Source organism: Hippocampus zosterae, chromosome 20 (genome assembly GCF_025434085.1).
Source record: "Hippocampus zosterae strain Florida chromosome 20, ASM2543408v3, whole genome shotgun sequence".
In the NCBI taxonomy this organism is placed as follows: Eukaryota; Metazoa; Chordata; class Actinopteri; order Syngnathiformes; family Syngnathidae; genus Hippocampus; species Hippocampus zosterae.
Genome location: NC_067470.1, coordinates 7,499,054 through 7,516,208, shown reverse-complemented (window position 1 = coordinate 7,516,208; position 17,155 = coordinate 7,499,054). Strand labels below are relative to the sequence as shown.

Sequence of the window (17,155 nt, the reverse complement as noted above, 5' to 3'; positions counted from 1 at the left end):
GCACATTGTCTTTTTTTTTTTTTAATAGCAGCCTTTCCTGCTCAAGGACACTATTTTTTAACATGACATTTAACACAACATTCTATGATGATGTTAATGAACTATTACTGAATCACATTTTTTTTAATGAATCTCAATATATTTGTAGTGGTTCACAGTGTCCCTGTGAGGTCAGTCACAACATACAAGGCCCGAAATAGAAAATTAGTTCAACTTCACAGCTCTATAACATACTAGTAATAATAATTCCCAAAATATGTCGTGTCAATCAAAGAGGATGATCTGTGTGCGAGGCGCAGAGCCGTATGTAGGTTACCTGTCGGGGAAATTAAGCCTATTAGCGGCTTATGTGAGGCGTCACACTTTTTTAGTTGAGACACATCTCATCCAATTTTTCATACCTGCCATGATGAGATTTTCATTGGGAGCTGGATGTTCCTCACACATTTTTACAAATGCTTGGAATATACTGTTGGACAGTAAATAGCACAGCAAGGTTACTATAGTTCATGAAAAGTAACAAATTAATGAAAAATGACCCAAAAAATAAAACAAAACCCTATTTCTTTTGTTAACGTTACAAAATAAAATGAAAATGAACCTGCATCTTAGGTTGATAAAATTAACGACAATCATACCAAAAATATCCTTTGTTTTCCTCTTTGTCAATTAATTTCATACATGAGCTTTCAAAAAAGCTAAAACTAATACTAAAGCAAATCAAAACTCACTAAAAACAGCTTTTTAAAAAATAATAAAAACGAATAAACTTGTTCTGAAAACGAATCTAAACTAAGTGAATTGAATAAAGAAAAGCCAAACAAAAATAAAAAATAAATTCACTGATAAAAAAAAAAAAACTGAATTATAACCCTGTAGCATCGCCAATCTTGTACAAATAAGCACACATTAAATAGCTCCGAATGGCTTGCAAGAAAATTGGTATCGGCCTGAAGGTGGTGATCCACTCACCAAAAAATGTCCTCATCCTGCGAGTAGTTGTCGGAGCAGATGTTGAGATATTTCAGGCAGGGCCAAATTGACTCGCTGAATGATGGACACTCAAATTAGCGTGATGTGGCGCCTTTCCAGCAGGGGGGCGCAATTATCATAATGAGGCAGCAAAGTGTCAGCTTTCACAAAACGGGATATGGAAATAAATGTTTTTACGATTGGATTGTGTAAGTGCACCAGAAATACTTTTTGCCAAACTCATGCTGACATTTACTATTGTTGTTGTGTACGGGGACAGACTGCGACCTGGGTCCGGCGTGGGCTTGGACCCCATCCGCGCCAATCCCACGGCTCTTTAGGACCATCCTGGGAATCATCTGTGAGGCGATGGAGCAAGAAATGAGTTTGCTGCCCGGAGGATGTGACTGACCAGGCTCCCCCGCCCCCGTTTGTTGTGTGGAGGCGCCTCGATGAGCACGTAAGGTGAGATGTTTTCAAAGTAAGACTAATAGATGTTCATAATTGAGAATATATATTTAAATATTACTGAGCACTTTCTCACGCAAGAAATGGGGACCATCGTATAACAACACAAAGAAGACCGTTCAGGTCTCACACAGTTTTCCCAAATAAGTTTGCTTACTTCAAGTGTTTGTATGTCACTCCTAGCTGTTTACTATCTAACTCACGCATAAAACCAAAGTGAATTAACTTTTTTTATATTTCAACAACAACATATTCAACCAACGCGTATCACTTTGTCTAATAAAAGTCAGCTAGCTTAATGCTAACTTAAAATGCGACACTCCATAGGTGGGCTAATGGAATTCAGCATCAAAGTTACGGTAATTGTAAGCTTTCCATCGGCGGCAACGATACCTGGGACCTTCTCTGCCTCTTCTTCAGAATTCTTCAAATTTCCCCTAGACCTCAGTGCTGCCAAGGCACGTTGTGGCACAATCAGGTACTACACAACTCTAAATTGGGCCAACCCTGTGTACTGTAAAAGCCCATAAAAGAAAAACAAATTGCTTGAAAACCTACAGGGTGTGCGTGTGTGTGTGTCCGTGTGTGTCTGTCCGTGTGTGTGTGTGTGTGTGTGTGTTGATTTAAGTGCATTGTGTTTCAGTGCACATATGTGCAAATCACTGCTCGTGTGTTTCATGTGTTTCTTGTCTCTCCACTGCTCCCGCCGCCAGTCCTCAAAGGTCAGAATATACATTTTTATTACTATTAATTAATATACAGTATATATATATATATATATATATATATATATATATATATATATATATATATTATACATATAAAATATTCTATATATAATATATATTAAATGTATTTGGCGAGTTGCTGGTGATTTATACACTTATAATTGTGAAAACTGCGGGCAAACCTTATTCCCACGGCCATATGGAAATATGGAAAGCAGTTTCTTTCAGTAATGAAAAATGTCAAAATAATCATTCATGTTTATTTTTTTTAAAAAATGTATTTTTAATCATTGTCGTTATAAGTTTAAAGCATTTAATGGCTTTTGACTTTGCAGTGGATCTTAAACAAAATACAACAAAAAAATCAAAAGGAGTACATCGGTGTAATTTAGTAAGAAAAATGCAAAGCTTCGATCACAGAAGGACGGTGCGAGTCCTTGGATTTCGCTCTCGTGCGTCACCGCAGCTGTCACTTGCACGGCCGACGACGATGCATAATTGACGACGTCTGCAGATCGCTCTCTCCTGATAGTTGTCTGAGCATGCATGCCAAAAAACAAAAAAAAAGTGATTCTCGTACTGACGTCAGTGTCTGTAGTAATGTGTGATGTAAAGTAAGTAAATTTTCGTTATACTTCTGAGGATGGAGACAAAATGGTTTGCGAGGTGTTCATTATAGAGTAAAGTGTTTCCGGTCACCCGTGGCCATCACCTAGCCCCGCCCCCTTGCAAGCAGGTTTGTATTCTCGCTGCTCTGTTTAAACGACGACTCTCACTGCAGTTTGAGGTAAATAGGAAAAGCCAATATAGTTTTTGTTTTGTTTGTTTGATTGATTTTTTTGGGGTGGGAGACTGATCTTGGTCCCGGAATTAATTCAACTCGTGCAAAAAAATCAAGGTACCACTCAATGCGTTTTGGCTCAGATGCTTAAAACATTGGCGTAAAAACTACAAAAGTGCTCCAGGACAGAAACGCCGTAAAAATGTTCCTTTTGCTGTGTGACAAGGCCTAAATAACCGCTGCTGTGAGCCAGCCTAACCAGCTTTCCTTCGGGAATGAATGGGTGTCTATATGGGGAAAGGCTCATGCCGCAACTGCGGCTAATTCCCGCTAATCCCAGTGGGGGCTCCGACTAACGAAGAGAGCAGTTTTCCAATGGTGGCCTCGCCGTCAGATTAGCTCGTTTACTCGCTCCCGGACCGGGCCGCCGCCAGGAATGGGCTCGCTCTCTGTCCCAATGGTGCTGTTCAGACAACCATGTAAGTGACTTTTTCCACTTTGTGCTACTTTTACACTTAGTATTTTTTTGTCATTGAGTTGCCTTTCAGCTGCCAAAATGAAAGGCGGCCTTGTCTTTACTTGGATTTAATTCGCACATTTGCGATAAAGTCACAAGGTTGGGCCACCCGAGGAACCTGTTCGGCTGTTTTTTTTCCCTTTTTAAAAAAAATTGTCAACATAGTTGACATCACACATCCTTCTTAAACCACAAACGAGCGTTGCTCTATTTTATATAGGTCATATACTTTTTTAATCACACTTTCGTCGGTGTAAATTTGGAAAGGGACTGCATTGTAAACCGAATACCAGGCATTTTGAATTTAGCATTAGCACGAGCAATTTGCTAGCTTCAAAGGTATTTTAGAACGTGTTTTAATAATCATATTATTTAATGTGATCAGATTTGTTTTTTCATAAGTGTGTTTCAGACTGGCAGCCCTTCGCCCTCAGCGCTACCTAAGAAGTAGCTCTCGGCTTCCAAAAGCTTGGTGACCTGACCATGTTCTCGTGTTAGTCGTCTGCACCTTTTGTCATTGTCGTGCTCACCTACGGAATAAAAGGGTTGGAAGCGTGTCACCCCCAACTGTGCCACTGCCTTGGGATTATCCTCTATTTTCAGATGATGTGCTTCCAGGTTAATTACCCAAACACAACTGCATGACAACATGCGTTTCCCCAATGACAACATTCCGGCATTTTCCAAAGACAACTTTTGGCCAGTCCCTGACACACTTGCATTCATTCAAACCCACAAATACAAAATGAAAACTCTTACGGAGCATGGCGCAGATGCTGAACTAACCGTGTGCTAAACAGCCAACCTGACCTGGCTCCTGATGTCATTCACTTGGCAACATACAAATACAAGATTTGTATTTGATGATTTTTTTTTTCCCTCCACTTGGTGTCCTTCCGCAGGAGATCCCTCCTCAAAATGTTTCCACAATCTGGGAAATCGATTGTCTTTGACAACTTTCCGGACCCCACTGACACTTGGGAAATTATCGAGACCATCGGGAAAGGGACTTACGGCAAAGTGTACAAGGTGCTCAACAAGGTGGACGGAAGCAAAGCGGCGGTGAAGATACTGGATCCCATTCATGTGAGTGTTACCACCTGTGCCCGGTTACCGTCTTTGTCATGTTTTAAAGTTTTGACTGCTCGCGCTTTTTTGCAGGACATCGACGAGGAAATCGAGGCCGAGTACAACATCCTCAAGGCTCTTTCCGACCACTGCAATGTTGTCAAATTCTATGGGATGTTTTACAAGAAGGACGTCAAATGTGGGGATCAGCTGTGGCTCGTATTGGAGGTGAAAAGTATTTTTTGGTTGGCTAGTTTGTCAAAAAAATCTAAGAAAGCTCAGAAATCTATTTTCACGGGCGGTGCTTTTGTGGTATGGCTCAAATGCCGGCGGATACTGAGTTTGGCAAAGTGGTCTCCGCTGAAAGTCTGTCTAAACTTGCCAGAACATAGATACAATGCAGCTGGTTTAACGCAATATGCTAGTGCTTGACTAGCACGTTGCATTTAAGGGGAACGAAAGAATCCGCTTCAAATGACTATGATTGAAGCCATCTGTGATCACTCCCACAGCAGCGCAGCCTTCCCATTTTCAAATATGCCGATTTGCGCTCATCGGCGAAAATACGAACATAAGATCTAACCCGCCTCTTGGCAGAGATTCGGCACACGACCGTGGCCTCGATCAGTTTGCATCCCGCCATGTCGTTTTACCGGGCGCCGCGCAGATGAAAGCGTGCGAGCGTGCCGATTTAAAGGTCCGATTGTTCCTCGTGCTGCGTCTGGCCAACTTTGCACTGCGGTGCTTAAATCTGGCTGCGGATTACGTAACGCTAAACCCGGCGGGAGGTGGAAGTGGAGAATGGCGCGGTGAGGATGACAGTGGCAGAGTTGACCCGTAGGCCACCTGGGGGATTTGTTTGCAAGCCAGTTGGCATGGTGGCAGTGTTTCCAAAGAAGATGGTCCTCTCGCGTGTCACAGGCTGCCTGCTTTTGTGTACAAAGTCGCCTCCCGGACAATTAAATTAAATGATACAGCTGCTTGGCTCTATTCCTGCTGCCTCGGGTCAAATGTTGAACACCAGGCAAGTGATGTGGAAGTTGGAGTTTAGACAGTTTGGACGTACCATAGAACTACTTCGGTTAAATGGTAAGAAAATACTTCATTTTGGGTAATGTAATCAGATCCAAGAGAACAATACTTGTGACGTTTGTGCCGTGCTGTGCACATCTAAAAGAGAAGTAGCTCCCGCCCTGCACGTCTTCATCTCTCATATTTCATCCCCCTGCCGTGTCGCCGCCGGCGAAATGTCAGACCTGTAATGGAGGTCAAGCTCGCAGCGTAAACACACACACACACACACACAGCGAGGGAGATATTGGTTTTATTTGTCTTTTTCTTTTCTTCTTGTAAGCGCTTGTGTTTGTGCTGGGATAAATCAACCTCCAGGCGTCCGCTCGACTTGATTGATGAAGCCCGTAAATATGACGCCACGTAAACATGATTCACACGGCGTGAATTTTGAATGATAAATGTCTCGATCACTGTTTTGGTTGCGCTTTCATCGAGGATCTGATCTTTTTTTGGAGGGGGGGGGGGGGAGTGGGGTGGAAATGTTTGCGAATTTTCACCGTAAACACATTGAATGAATTAGTGATGATTCATTTTAAAAAAGTGCATTTCATTGTAAATTTTTTCTTGTTTTTTTTTTTTTTGAACAGTAGGTTGAATTATTTTAATCAGATATTCAAGCACAGAAAAGCCATTGAAAAAAAGTCCGATTCCCTGTACCAATGTGGCTGGTGGAGAGATCGAGTTGTTAAGAGTACATGCACGTGACGTTTACCGATGATGAGGATCTGTTCCCTCTCCACGGATTCTGTCCCCTTCCTCTTTTTTTTTTCCTCTCAACAGTAATTCCTCCCCCCTCCTACTCCCCTGAGCGCAGCCCAAAGAAGCCTGCTCATTAACAACAAGCTGCATCCTCCTCTTTTCTTTTCCCCATTCATGAAGCGTGATGAGAGGACACTTTCATGTGGCCCCGCGCGCACCAATTTAAGCAGGCGGGCAGCTGCAAAGTGCTTCAAAGAAAGCGGGCCACCGCTGGGCCCCCCTTCTTTTATTTTGTAATCAGAAAAAAAAGATTGATTTGCATGCGCACATCACAAAGGAGGCAAACGTTTTGAGAGACGAGTTTTGAAAAGGCGCGTGGCAAAAAAAAAAAAAAGTAACGCAATGAAATTGAACTATGGGCCTTTTCCTGTTGCGCCCCTCACGTCATGGTTGGGACTGACGGTTTAAAAAAAAAATAGTGTTTGTCTGCAGTCATCAAAAGTTGGATGAGTCAGCGCCGCGTTTCATCCGCTTGGGGCTTCTTTGATCGATCTGTCGTTTATTTGCGTGACTAAACGAACCCCCGACACATTTTAACGCAGGATGAGAACGGCGGGAAAGATCACGTTTAAGATGTGCCAAATATTGGGCCACTGGAGTTTGGGTTTCAAGATACTGTTGTGGTTTTTATATTGAGGTTTCAAACAAGGGCTAGGTTTTCAAATTTGGGTTTTAAGCCATGGTTAGGGTTTCAAAACTGGGTTATGGTTTCTACATATTGTTACACTTTCACGTTAAGGTTCCAAAAGCCAAGATTTGGATTTTCAAACTATTTTATGAAGACATGGATTTGTTGGAAATCAGGTTTTCCAAATGGGTGGTTATGGTTTAAAATTGATGCACTGATCTGAATGCATTTGTGGTTTTCTGCCTTGGAGGAGGTCTGCGCTCTTCTGTCTTGGTTTTGCTCGATCTGCTTTGTACAAGCGCTCCGGGGGAGCAGATTTTCCCCCTAGAAGAACCTCAGCGAGCACATGTATGGCCCAATTAGGCTTTTGTTTTTCAAGAGCTGGGAAATGGGTGTAATTATAAAAGAAGACACGGCGCGCTTGGAATATATTTTGCCGTTTGCCACCCGACCGCAGTGATGGATGCGCATTGAAAGGCGAAGCGCACACGTCGCCATGTTGACAAACAAATGTCAAATTCTTCTTTTTTTTTCCTGCCGTTTCTGTTCCGCCTACGAGCGACGCGACTGAAGCGTCTAATTTAACCCCCCCTTGTACCCCCCACCCCTTCGGAATGTTTCAAGAAAAAGCATTAAATGGAGGGGTATTATCGTTTCCATGGCAACCGAGTGGGTCATTTTTTTTGTCGTTTTTGTGAACGGGTGCCTGGCTCCCCTTCTGACAGTTGCAGTTGCACAGCTGGCACAAACGGCGGGGAGGAACTCTTGGCGTCTTGCGCGTGCCGAATATTGAGCCCGTCATCAGAATTAGAAATGAGCGTCCGCCGCGTTCCCTTTCTTATCCTCCCACGAAGCCGCCTGTAAAAAAGATAAGCATGCGCATGAACGACTCTTATCCAATCTTGCCATCAAAACCGCCCGCTCAGGTCCCACCCGAATGACGGCCCAGATTTCCCCAGAAGTCCCCAATTGCACGTTTTATTTATTTATTTCAATTCTTGTCTGTCTTTTCTAGCTCTGCAACGGCGGCTCGGTGACAGATTTGGCCAAAGGCATGTTGAAGAGGGGGGAGCGCATGGACGAAGGCATTATTGCCTTCATCCTGCATCAGGCCCTCATGGTGAGCTTGGAAAGACTTTGAACGTCCGTCTTCATTAGTAGGACAATCCAACGCACTAGTAGAATGACTCACGTGCACTTTTAGTCACCCCCCACACACACACACTTCTGCCTTCCGCTGCTCTGTGACATTTCTGCACACTAGTAGATGTTCTCTCGTCTCAGAATGCCAGTTTTGGTCCACTTGTATGGACAGGTAAACTACTGTGCCACACTAATAACAGTATGAGGTATACGTATCGGGACTTATTTTAAGTCCTTATTTTAAGGTTATCGGGTACTTCTAGAGGGGGGCCAATACTCCAATACGAGCCACCGATACCTAAGCTAGAATAGTAGGTGCTGTCATAGTAAATAGTCGGCTTATACTAGCGCACGCTTTGTCCTCACTTGTCAAATAACTTGAACAGTATGACGTACGTATACAATACAATACATGCTGATTTATATAGCGCTTTCACAACAGCGGCAGCTGTAACAAAGCGCTTAACAAAACCGTTAACATAAAGTAAAATAATAACCACAACACATAACATAAAACACGGACAGTCGTGCAGTCCTAACCACTTTTCCGTCACACGCGTTGTTGTTTGAAGCAGTTTGAGATGAAAGAGGAGACAATCGTATGTTACTGGCGAGGCACACCTGCGCACTAGTTGCCAATTTCTTGCTAGCGGTTTTGTTATGTCAATGTGAATACGAGCAATCTGGAATTAATGCCCAACTGGCTTTTGTTTCCATCATCAGATGCTTCAAAAAGTTGTGCCTCCAATTTATTTTTTGTTTTGTTTTAGGGACTCCAGCACCTGCATGTCAACCACACCATCCACAGGGACGTGAAAGGCAACAACATCCTGCTGACCACGCATGGAGGCATCAAACTGGTCGACTTTGGTACGTGACGCACCTCAAAGGCAAATTCATCACATGGGGGCGGGGTCAAGCGCTCCCATTAAATATGACGACTTTCATCCAAATTTTTCTAATCATTTTGTTCGGATGCGCTTCTTACGCAAGTCTGTCAAAAATGTTCCACCTTCCGGAAGCTGCGTGCTAAGATTTGACCGTTTTCAATCAAAACACACACCGACTGCCAAGAAATAACAACAAGCTGCCCGTTTTCATTATAAGTAAAAGCTCTCCATTTGGAAACATGTGTAGGTTTGCATTTAGCCTGCGCTTCTCTTAAAAGCTTCCCCCCCACCCCCACCACAACAGTGAAGTGCATGTCTCTCTTATGAAGATGAGGACAAGGGTGCCGTGGGTGCGTGCGCGCGCGTGTAAGCGGGGCTTAATGGAATCTGTAAATACGTGAAGTTGCTGCAAAAGAGCCTTTTCCGAGAGTCACTCGTCCTCCTCTCAAAAGCTCGCGGGGGGAAAAAAATGTTTCTCACCAGTTTTGCATTCACTCATCTTGAAGTGCAGTGAAGCTCTGCAATGTCGCAGTTTTTTTTGCGCGCAAACTGTGTAGCAGAATTGTTGAGCAATGTTTTTATTTTTTTTAAAGAAATAAAAAATAAAATTGAGTTCATGGATTTTTTTTTTTGCGTCTTCAGTATAGTGATACAAAATACCAGGTTAGAGTTTTGTTGTATACTTTGTGTAGTAGTTGTTTGAAGCGTTATAATTACTGATAACTGTATGCACATTCCGTGCGCTCGTCTATGCTGTTTTGCATTATATGTTAGCGATAAGCTAGCGGAGTTCCGTTCAACACAATTAGAGCAAGAGTACTGCTTGTAGGTGTTCAAGTATCAACCGTTTAAAGGTTTATCATTGCCGTAGCAACGATACTAGTTTCCATCAGGCTGTCCGCGGTGTTAGCATTTCATGCTACCATTAAGCTAGCTGACGTTATTTTAGGCTTTGGTGGTAAAAGTAAAACTACGGCGAGTTAATGGTGTGAGAGTATGGGAATTGTTTGTGAAATATTTCAGCATTTGTTTTGATGTGTAAAAGTACATTTTGTGCTAGCATTTCAGCACTTTATCTGGCATTAGTATTCAGGTCAAAGCGCAGGAATAAAATGGATTTTATGGGAGACAGGAAAAACCTCCACTACAGTTGTGCGTCGCAATTCCGACCCCTTCAATGCGTCGTCCTTCGGCAAGGTCGCCGTCAGGCAGTCAAGTGGGCCGATAAGGCGGCGCATCCCCGGGATTTTTCTCGTACCTGCGAGGCCGTAGGAAACTGAGCGGCGTCGGTCGTGCGGCCAGAGAAGCTGACAGCGCTGACGCTTATCAGCTCTCAGTCGCGGCCAATCACAGCCAGGCAGGACATTCGGAGTCAGCAAGGAGAAGGCAAACGCGCGGCCTGAGCAAAGCGTTGAAGGAAAACGTGTTCGGTCGGGCGGGTGCCGAACTGCGTCACGAATGGATTAATCCTCCCACCCCCGCCCGACATCGGCGGAGGGGCTTCTGCTACGCTGAGCGGATAAAGCCCCCGTTGTGACTCATCACCAGCAAACGCACAAAATAGAAATGCGGTAAATATTTTCACATGCAGTTCGTACCAAACGAAACAGAACATATTCATTTCACGATTATTCTTATGACGCATTTATGTCATGCCAATCAAGGTAGACTCTGACCTTATGAAAGAACTACACCACATTTGGTTTTTCTGTGTACCCGAAAATATCGTCACCTTTTGCAATTTAAAGCAAGATCACATTTGCATGTCAAATATTCCTTCGCAATGCTTTCATTCGCTTTTTTAGTCTCTGTTGCCATCGTGACTGATTTCCCTTTTCTGTGTAAACCATTTTTGTGTGTGTGTGTGTGTGTTTGCTGCAGGTGTTTCTGCCCAGCTGACCAACACTCGCCTGAGGAGGAATACCTCCGTGGGAACGCCCTTCTGGATGGCGCCGGAGGTGCGTTGCCCCCCGCTGCCCCAGCTTTCTGTCACATTAGCTTGCGGAGCGTGTCGCAGGTGGGCCGCAGTGAATCGTCGACATCTCGCCATAGCGCGCTCTCGTCATCGCTCTTCACTCGTCTAATCAAGCCTAGCAGGCCTCCGGTGGCTTTACGACGCAGAAGCAGTCACACTTTGTGTGTGACGGCTTAAACGGTTGAAGCTAAATTGCCTTTTTAGCCACTCGTTCGATTGGACAGTGGAACATTGTTTATCATGGGGGTTTTGTTCCGCACCCACCCGCGTGTAGTGGAAATCCACATTATAAAATCTTAATACTATTTTTATACTATTGAATAACTAGAATGTATTGCCACTCATTCGCTAGCTAGAACAGCTGTTAGCATTCACTACTCGTTGAAGTTCTCTGTTAAACTGACACACAAAGATAATTCAACGTTGTATGTTTACAACATGAATATGCTCAACCACACCTTGTCATTTTGCCTACAACCTGCTCTCATTGTGCTAACACTGTTCGCATTTCAGGAATGCTAACATTGCTAGCATTGCAGACACGCTAACAGCGTTAGCATCGTTTACAGTAATGGTAGACTTTCCATCTGTTGCTACTTGAACATGCCGCAACAACACACCAAATGAACTTAAAAATAGTTCAACAATGTATATTTAAAGACAAATGTTCAACCAAACCATTTCATTTGGTCGGATGAAAGTCTGCTAGCTTAATGGTAACCTGTAATGTGGAAACACCATTAACAGGCTAATGCGAAACTAATTAGCTCAATCAACCCACATGGAGCATCAACGCACTGGCACAAAGTGCAACAAAAAAGTACTTCTAGCGTCCGCATATTTCCCATCAAATCTTACCATTAAACAAATAGGCTTTTTTTTGTGTACGTTGTAAGGCGATTTTGCATGCTGTGCAAATGTTGCGTCACAACACAAGCCCTGCGTGACGCCGCCTTTGCCAGATTTTAGTCTGATTTGAATCGGACGCTCGTCCACCACAAAGCCTCGAAGAAAGTGCGGGATGAAGTCCGGCTGCAGACGCAGGATTAATTCCACCGTCTTGTGGAGTACGGCAGCATTGATTTGCTTTGCTTAACTTTTAATCTTCTGAGGTAAGTCTTCTACAATACAAGAGGCTTAAATTTGCAACACAAATAATTACACAATGCCCATTTGTAAAAGCACGAATTATAGTGTAAATATGTTTTTTGTAACAATCACCATTGTGAGGCTGCTAAAGAATTAGTTTTCACAAATTTGCCAAATCGGTTTTCTTTCTTCCCCCCCATTTTGGAAACCAGCTATTAAAAACTCACTTATTCACACACACACACACACAGACACACAAAATCACAAATGAGTAATGTGCGGAAGTCATTAATGTATTTATTTTATTTTTTTTAGGTGATAGCGTGCGAGCAGCAGCTGGACTCCACCTACGACGCCCGCTGCGACGTTTGGTCCCTGGGCATCACCGCCATCGAGCTGGGCGATGGAGATCCGCCCCTCTCGGAGCTCCATCCAATGAGAGCGCTCTTTAAAATACCCCGGTGAGACCCCCACACCTCCTGTTGACGTCATAATTCGAATAGCTTCAACCCTTTAGCTGCGTCCCTTGGGATTATCTTTGACGCGGTCACGTTCATGGGGAGAAATTGACTGGTGGTCACAAAATCAAATACTCAGTCACTGATACCTCAGACATCAACTTAAGTACAGTGTAATTGGTTAGTTTTCACCACTGGTGATTTGACGGTGTCTGTGTGAAAAGCCGCCACAAGCACTTTCCCATCACTGTCTGTTTAACGGTGCAGCACGATGTCACATAGCTCACACACACACACACACACACACACAAAGGTGCTTGCTGCGGGGCTCCCGCTTGTCACGCAGCTTTTCGCCGAGTCTCTGTGACGGCTGCATTGGACCCTCAAGCTCCAGCTCGTCACCTCTCTGGTTTTATTTGATCAAGCGTTAATGTGGACACACTTGAGGCATTCACGTCTGCACCAACGCTCGTCCTGCTTAATTGACGCACTTTTTTCCCCCCCTCTCTGTTTGTGTGATTCACTTTCTATTCGATTTTCTTTGAAAGAAGCAAAAAAAATGTTCTTATCAGGCAATGGAAATTTACAAGAAAATAATTTGTAATGCTAATCCCTGCGCATGGCTTTTAGCTTTTAGCAACATTAGCGTGTGTGCTTCTGCCCGGCATGCTGCGCAAAGTAAATTATTGGAGTATTGTGATTGGCGGCTGTGAAGACAAGAAGGCTGCCAAATATCTTCCACTGGCGCACATTTGTCCTGCAGATAAAAGGGGAACTCTTAAGAGCTGTGACGTCTTTGTTGGGCATGTTGTGCGATTCAATAGAAGCAGTGCGTCCGCTCATTAGGCCAATTTATCCCCATCGCGGGCGAGGTGAAAAAGGCTCCCCACCTGCACTATGGCGGCACCTGCACTCCTTGTTGCTATGTAGAAATTACTGCAAAGTAGCTTCCCTTTCTCCACACAATTTTTTTTGTCACTCTTAATGTTACTCTTCGGACACTTTTTAATTCAACATATTGAAATGTATGAAAAAAAACACTTGTTTAAAAAAGTATCACATAATTTTCAACATGTCAGTTCAAGTTTACTGTAAAAGTCACGCATAAAACTAAAGACAAATAATGATTGTCATCATTCCGTCGAATGAAAGTCCGCTAGCTAAATGCTAACATGTAATGTGGAATGCCTTTGATGAGCTAAAAGAATTAGCATAGATAAGATAAGATAAGATATCCTTTATTCGTCCCACACTGGGGAAATTTACAGCCTCCAGCAGCAAGAATGTATGTAGAAAGAAGAAAGAGAAAAAAAACAACAAACATCTTTCAATTAAATGCAATATGAACACAAAATGGATAAATCGCAGTACTATTTACAATTTTCCTTCACCTCATTTAATTATTTTTATTATTATGATTGTTATTTTTTATTCATCAGCCTGACAGCAGTCGGTAGGAACGAGCGTCGGTATATCTCCTTCTTGCAGCGCGGGTGTAACAGTCTCTGGCTGAAGGAGGTACCAAGTGCTGTCAGGGCGGGCTGGAGGGTGTGGGAGGGACTGGCCATCATAGCTTTTAGCTTAGTTAGCATCCTTCTGTTGCCCACCTCTTCCAGAGTGTCAAGGGAGCAACCCAGGACAGAACTGGCCTTCCTGACCAGTCGCTCCAGTCTCTTTCTGTCCCGGGCTGAGATGCTGCCTGACCAGCAGACAATGCCATAATGGATGGCCGAGGCCACCACCGAGTTATAGAACGTCTTAAGGAGTGACCCCTGGACCCCAAAAGACCTCAGTTTCCTGAGTAGGAAGAGTCGGTCTGTCCTTTCCTAATTAGGGTGTCCGTGTTTGTAGACCAGTCCAGTTTGTTGTTCAGAAGAACACCAAGGTACTTGTAGGAGGTCACCCTCTCTATGTCCATACCCTGGATGTTCATCGTTGCTGGTGAGGACTTTTTCCTGCAGAAATCCACAACCAACTCCTTAGTTTTCCTAGGGTTGATCTGGAGGAGATTCTGCTGGCACCAGTCCACAAAGTCCTTTGTCAGTCCCCTGTACTCCCGATCGTCCCCTTCTGTAATGAGGCCAACAATCGCAGAGTTATCGGAGAACTTCTGAAGGTGGCAGTTTGGAGTGACGTGTCTGAAGTCCGAGGTGTAGAGGATGAACAGGAATGGAGCCAGAACAGTCCCCTGCGGCGCTCCAGTGCTGCAGAGAAGCCGGTCCGACTCACAGCTCTGCAATCTCACGTACTGCGGCCGATTTTTGAGGTAGTCTATGATCCATGCTGTGAGATGGTGGTCCACTCCGGCGTTCTGCAGTTTGCCTCCCAGCAAATTGGGCTGGATGGTGTTGAAGGCACTGGAGAAATCAAAGAACATGATTCTCACAGTGCTCCCAGCCTTCTCCAAGTGTGACAGCACTGAGTGGAGGAGGTAGATAATGTCGTCTTCCACGCCGATGCTATGCCATGCGATGTTATGCGAATAAAAAAAAAAAATCACAAATGTTATGCTCAGGATTTACTGCACTATACGTGGTGGTACAGTTTCACCGTTTAACATGATGACTTATCATTTCTTTTGACAGAAACCCTCCACCCACCCTTCAGCAGCCAGAGTTGTGGTCATGCGACTTTAACGACTTCATCTGCAAGTGAGTGAGCGCGCTACGTCCTCCCGACGGTCACCCGAAGCGTCATCTCAGGCACTAGTTTTCCACATGCCGTTCATCGCTTAGGTGTCTCATCAAGGACTTCGAGCTGCGCCCGAACGTGGCGGACCTCCTCCAGCATGTCTTCATTAGACAGACTGTTGGCAAGGAGAAAATGCTTCAGAAACAACTCATTGAACTTATCGATCTCAACCAGCAAATAGGGGTCATTGAGAAGACCAGGTAATGTCCACGATTCACGATGTACACACACACACACACACAGCCCATACAGTGCTCCTGTTGCTACCGCTGAAGTCTGCGAATAATTAGAATTGCCTGTAGACAACACAAGAGGGCGTCAGAAACTCCACTTTCAACTGTTAGACAGGGCTATGGCCTAAAGAAATGAAGCGCTATTACTCTTTTCAACAGAGATAAATATGGCGTCAAAGCAATACTTTTATATTAAACAGGGCTTTGACCTGAGCGCGATCAAACAAAGCAGAGATTTTCGACGCAAAAAAACAAATGTGTACATCGGTGAAAAACACTGGAACTCACTGGCCAGAATATTAGGTACACCAACACAATCCAAACATTGCACAATGTGAAGGTACTGTCCATCGAAATAAATTATATGGGAAAGAAAAAAAACAACACTTTGATATACATCATGGATTTATAATTTATGATTGGCCTCAAGAAATTAGAATATTGCAAGACAGAATAAAGGATTTTTTTTTTATTGTTACCGTTGAACGTACCTATATACATATTTCATTCATCTATATACTGTAATTTATGAGTTTCAGGAACTGAATTACTGGGGAGAAAAATTTCTGTGATATTCTAATTGATGTACCTGTCCGTGAAATGTAATTAGTTTTATTCGACTTAGTATTCAAATGCTGACGTTTTTGCCCCAATTGTTGATCCCATTGCTGTCATTTTAAGCCATCACGGAAAAACCGACAGAAGCAGAGACAGTAATGACAGGTAAACAAAACTCCTACTGTTGATGTGGCCCTCATAATGCGTCGCACGCACTCCCCGATAGAAACCTTGATGTCCCACGGACGTAGAAACCGCAGATGCTGCACTAGTGAGACGAGAAGCTTGACCTCGTTTTAGCTAGTTTATTTTTGTGCCGTCGCGTCATTATTGGTGGTCTGACTCATACAGACGTCTGCTTTTCTACGTCCCTCAGCTTTTTGTATCGTCTCTATAACCTGGAGTGGCTTTTCGATCTTTGCTGGCAACAAGTTCCCAGCAATGCTTTACTTTTAGGGGACAATAAATGAACACTGTAGAATCTGTACATTGCGGCATGTGTCATTTCTTCAGTCTTGTCCAACGAAAAGAAAAATGAAAAATGTGGAACTGTATTCGGAGCCCATTCCAAAAATATTATTTAACGTAGCGAATGCAAAATGTAAGCTGCTTTTGCGTGTACATTTCTTTGTATATTTCTCAGAGTAATTTTATTATTCATTTGAATTTATTTTATTGCAATTTTGGCTCCTATTGCAGGCGTGAACGCATCCACACCAAAAAAGGAAGCAACATGAAGACGGACCGAGATGAGGGCGACGATCTCGCCGCTTTGGAAGTTCTGGACGAGGTAGTGACAAAAAAGAATCTTGAGCAGAGCAAGCCTCAAGTCGTTTTACAACGAGCGCGATTGCGATCGTTTCCCTGTCACCGTGACGCATGAGATCTCGTTTGCATCTGTAAAGATTGTCGGTGCCGAGTGTAACTTTCGGCGTAAACAATGTCAATATTCCAAGCGTCGTCCTTGAAACTCGGGCCATTCATCATGACGGCGAATGCTGCTGCCCCTGGTTCTATGGGCCGGCGGATATTGCCGCCATCCTTCACTGCGAGAGGCTGCGCTGCGGGACGCCATGGCGTTGTCATCGTCGTTAGTGTTATTGTTGTGGAATGGAGGACAATG

The 17,155-nt window shown here is 43.8% G+C and overlaps 1 protein-coding gene across 6 annotated transcripts in view; it reads left to right on the top strand.

Moving 5' to 3' along the window:
* Nucleotides 1–764: 764 nt before the first annotated feature.
* Nucleotides 765–17,155, top strand: part of myo3a (myosin IIIA) — a 30,484-nt gene continuing 14,093 nt past the window's right edge. The window contains exons 1-12 of one of the 6 annotated variants that reach the window (XM_052054792.1): nucleotides 765–1,437; nucleotides 1,768–2,162; nucleotides 4,369–4,552; nucleotides 4,628–4,762; nucleotides 8,011–8,115; nucleotides 8,909–9,008; nucleotides 10,910–10,986; nucleotides 12,408–12,553; nucleotides 15,136–15,201; nucleotides 15,286–15,441; nucleotides 16,156–16,197; nucleotides 16,732–16,822. In XM_052054792.1, coding sequence (XP_051910752.1) covers nucleotides 4,385–4,552; nucleotides 4,628–4,762; nucleotides 8,011–8,115; nucleotides 8,909–9,008; nucleotides 10,910–10,986; nucleotides 12,408–12,553; nucleotides 15,136–15,201; nucleotides 15,286–15,441; nucleotides 16,156–16,197; nucleotides 16,732–16,822 — 1,086 coding nt within the window. In that variant the 5' untranslated portion in view covers nucleotides 765–1,437; nucleotides 1,768–2,162; nucleotides 4,369–4,384. The other 5 variants (XM_052054795.1, XM_052054791.1, XM_052054793.1 and 2 more) reach the window with 5 other exon arrangements.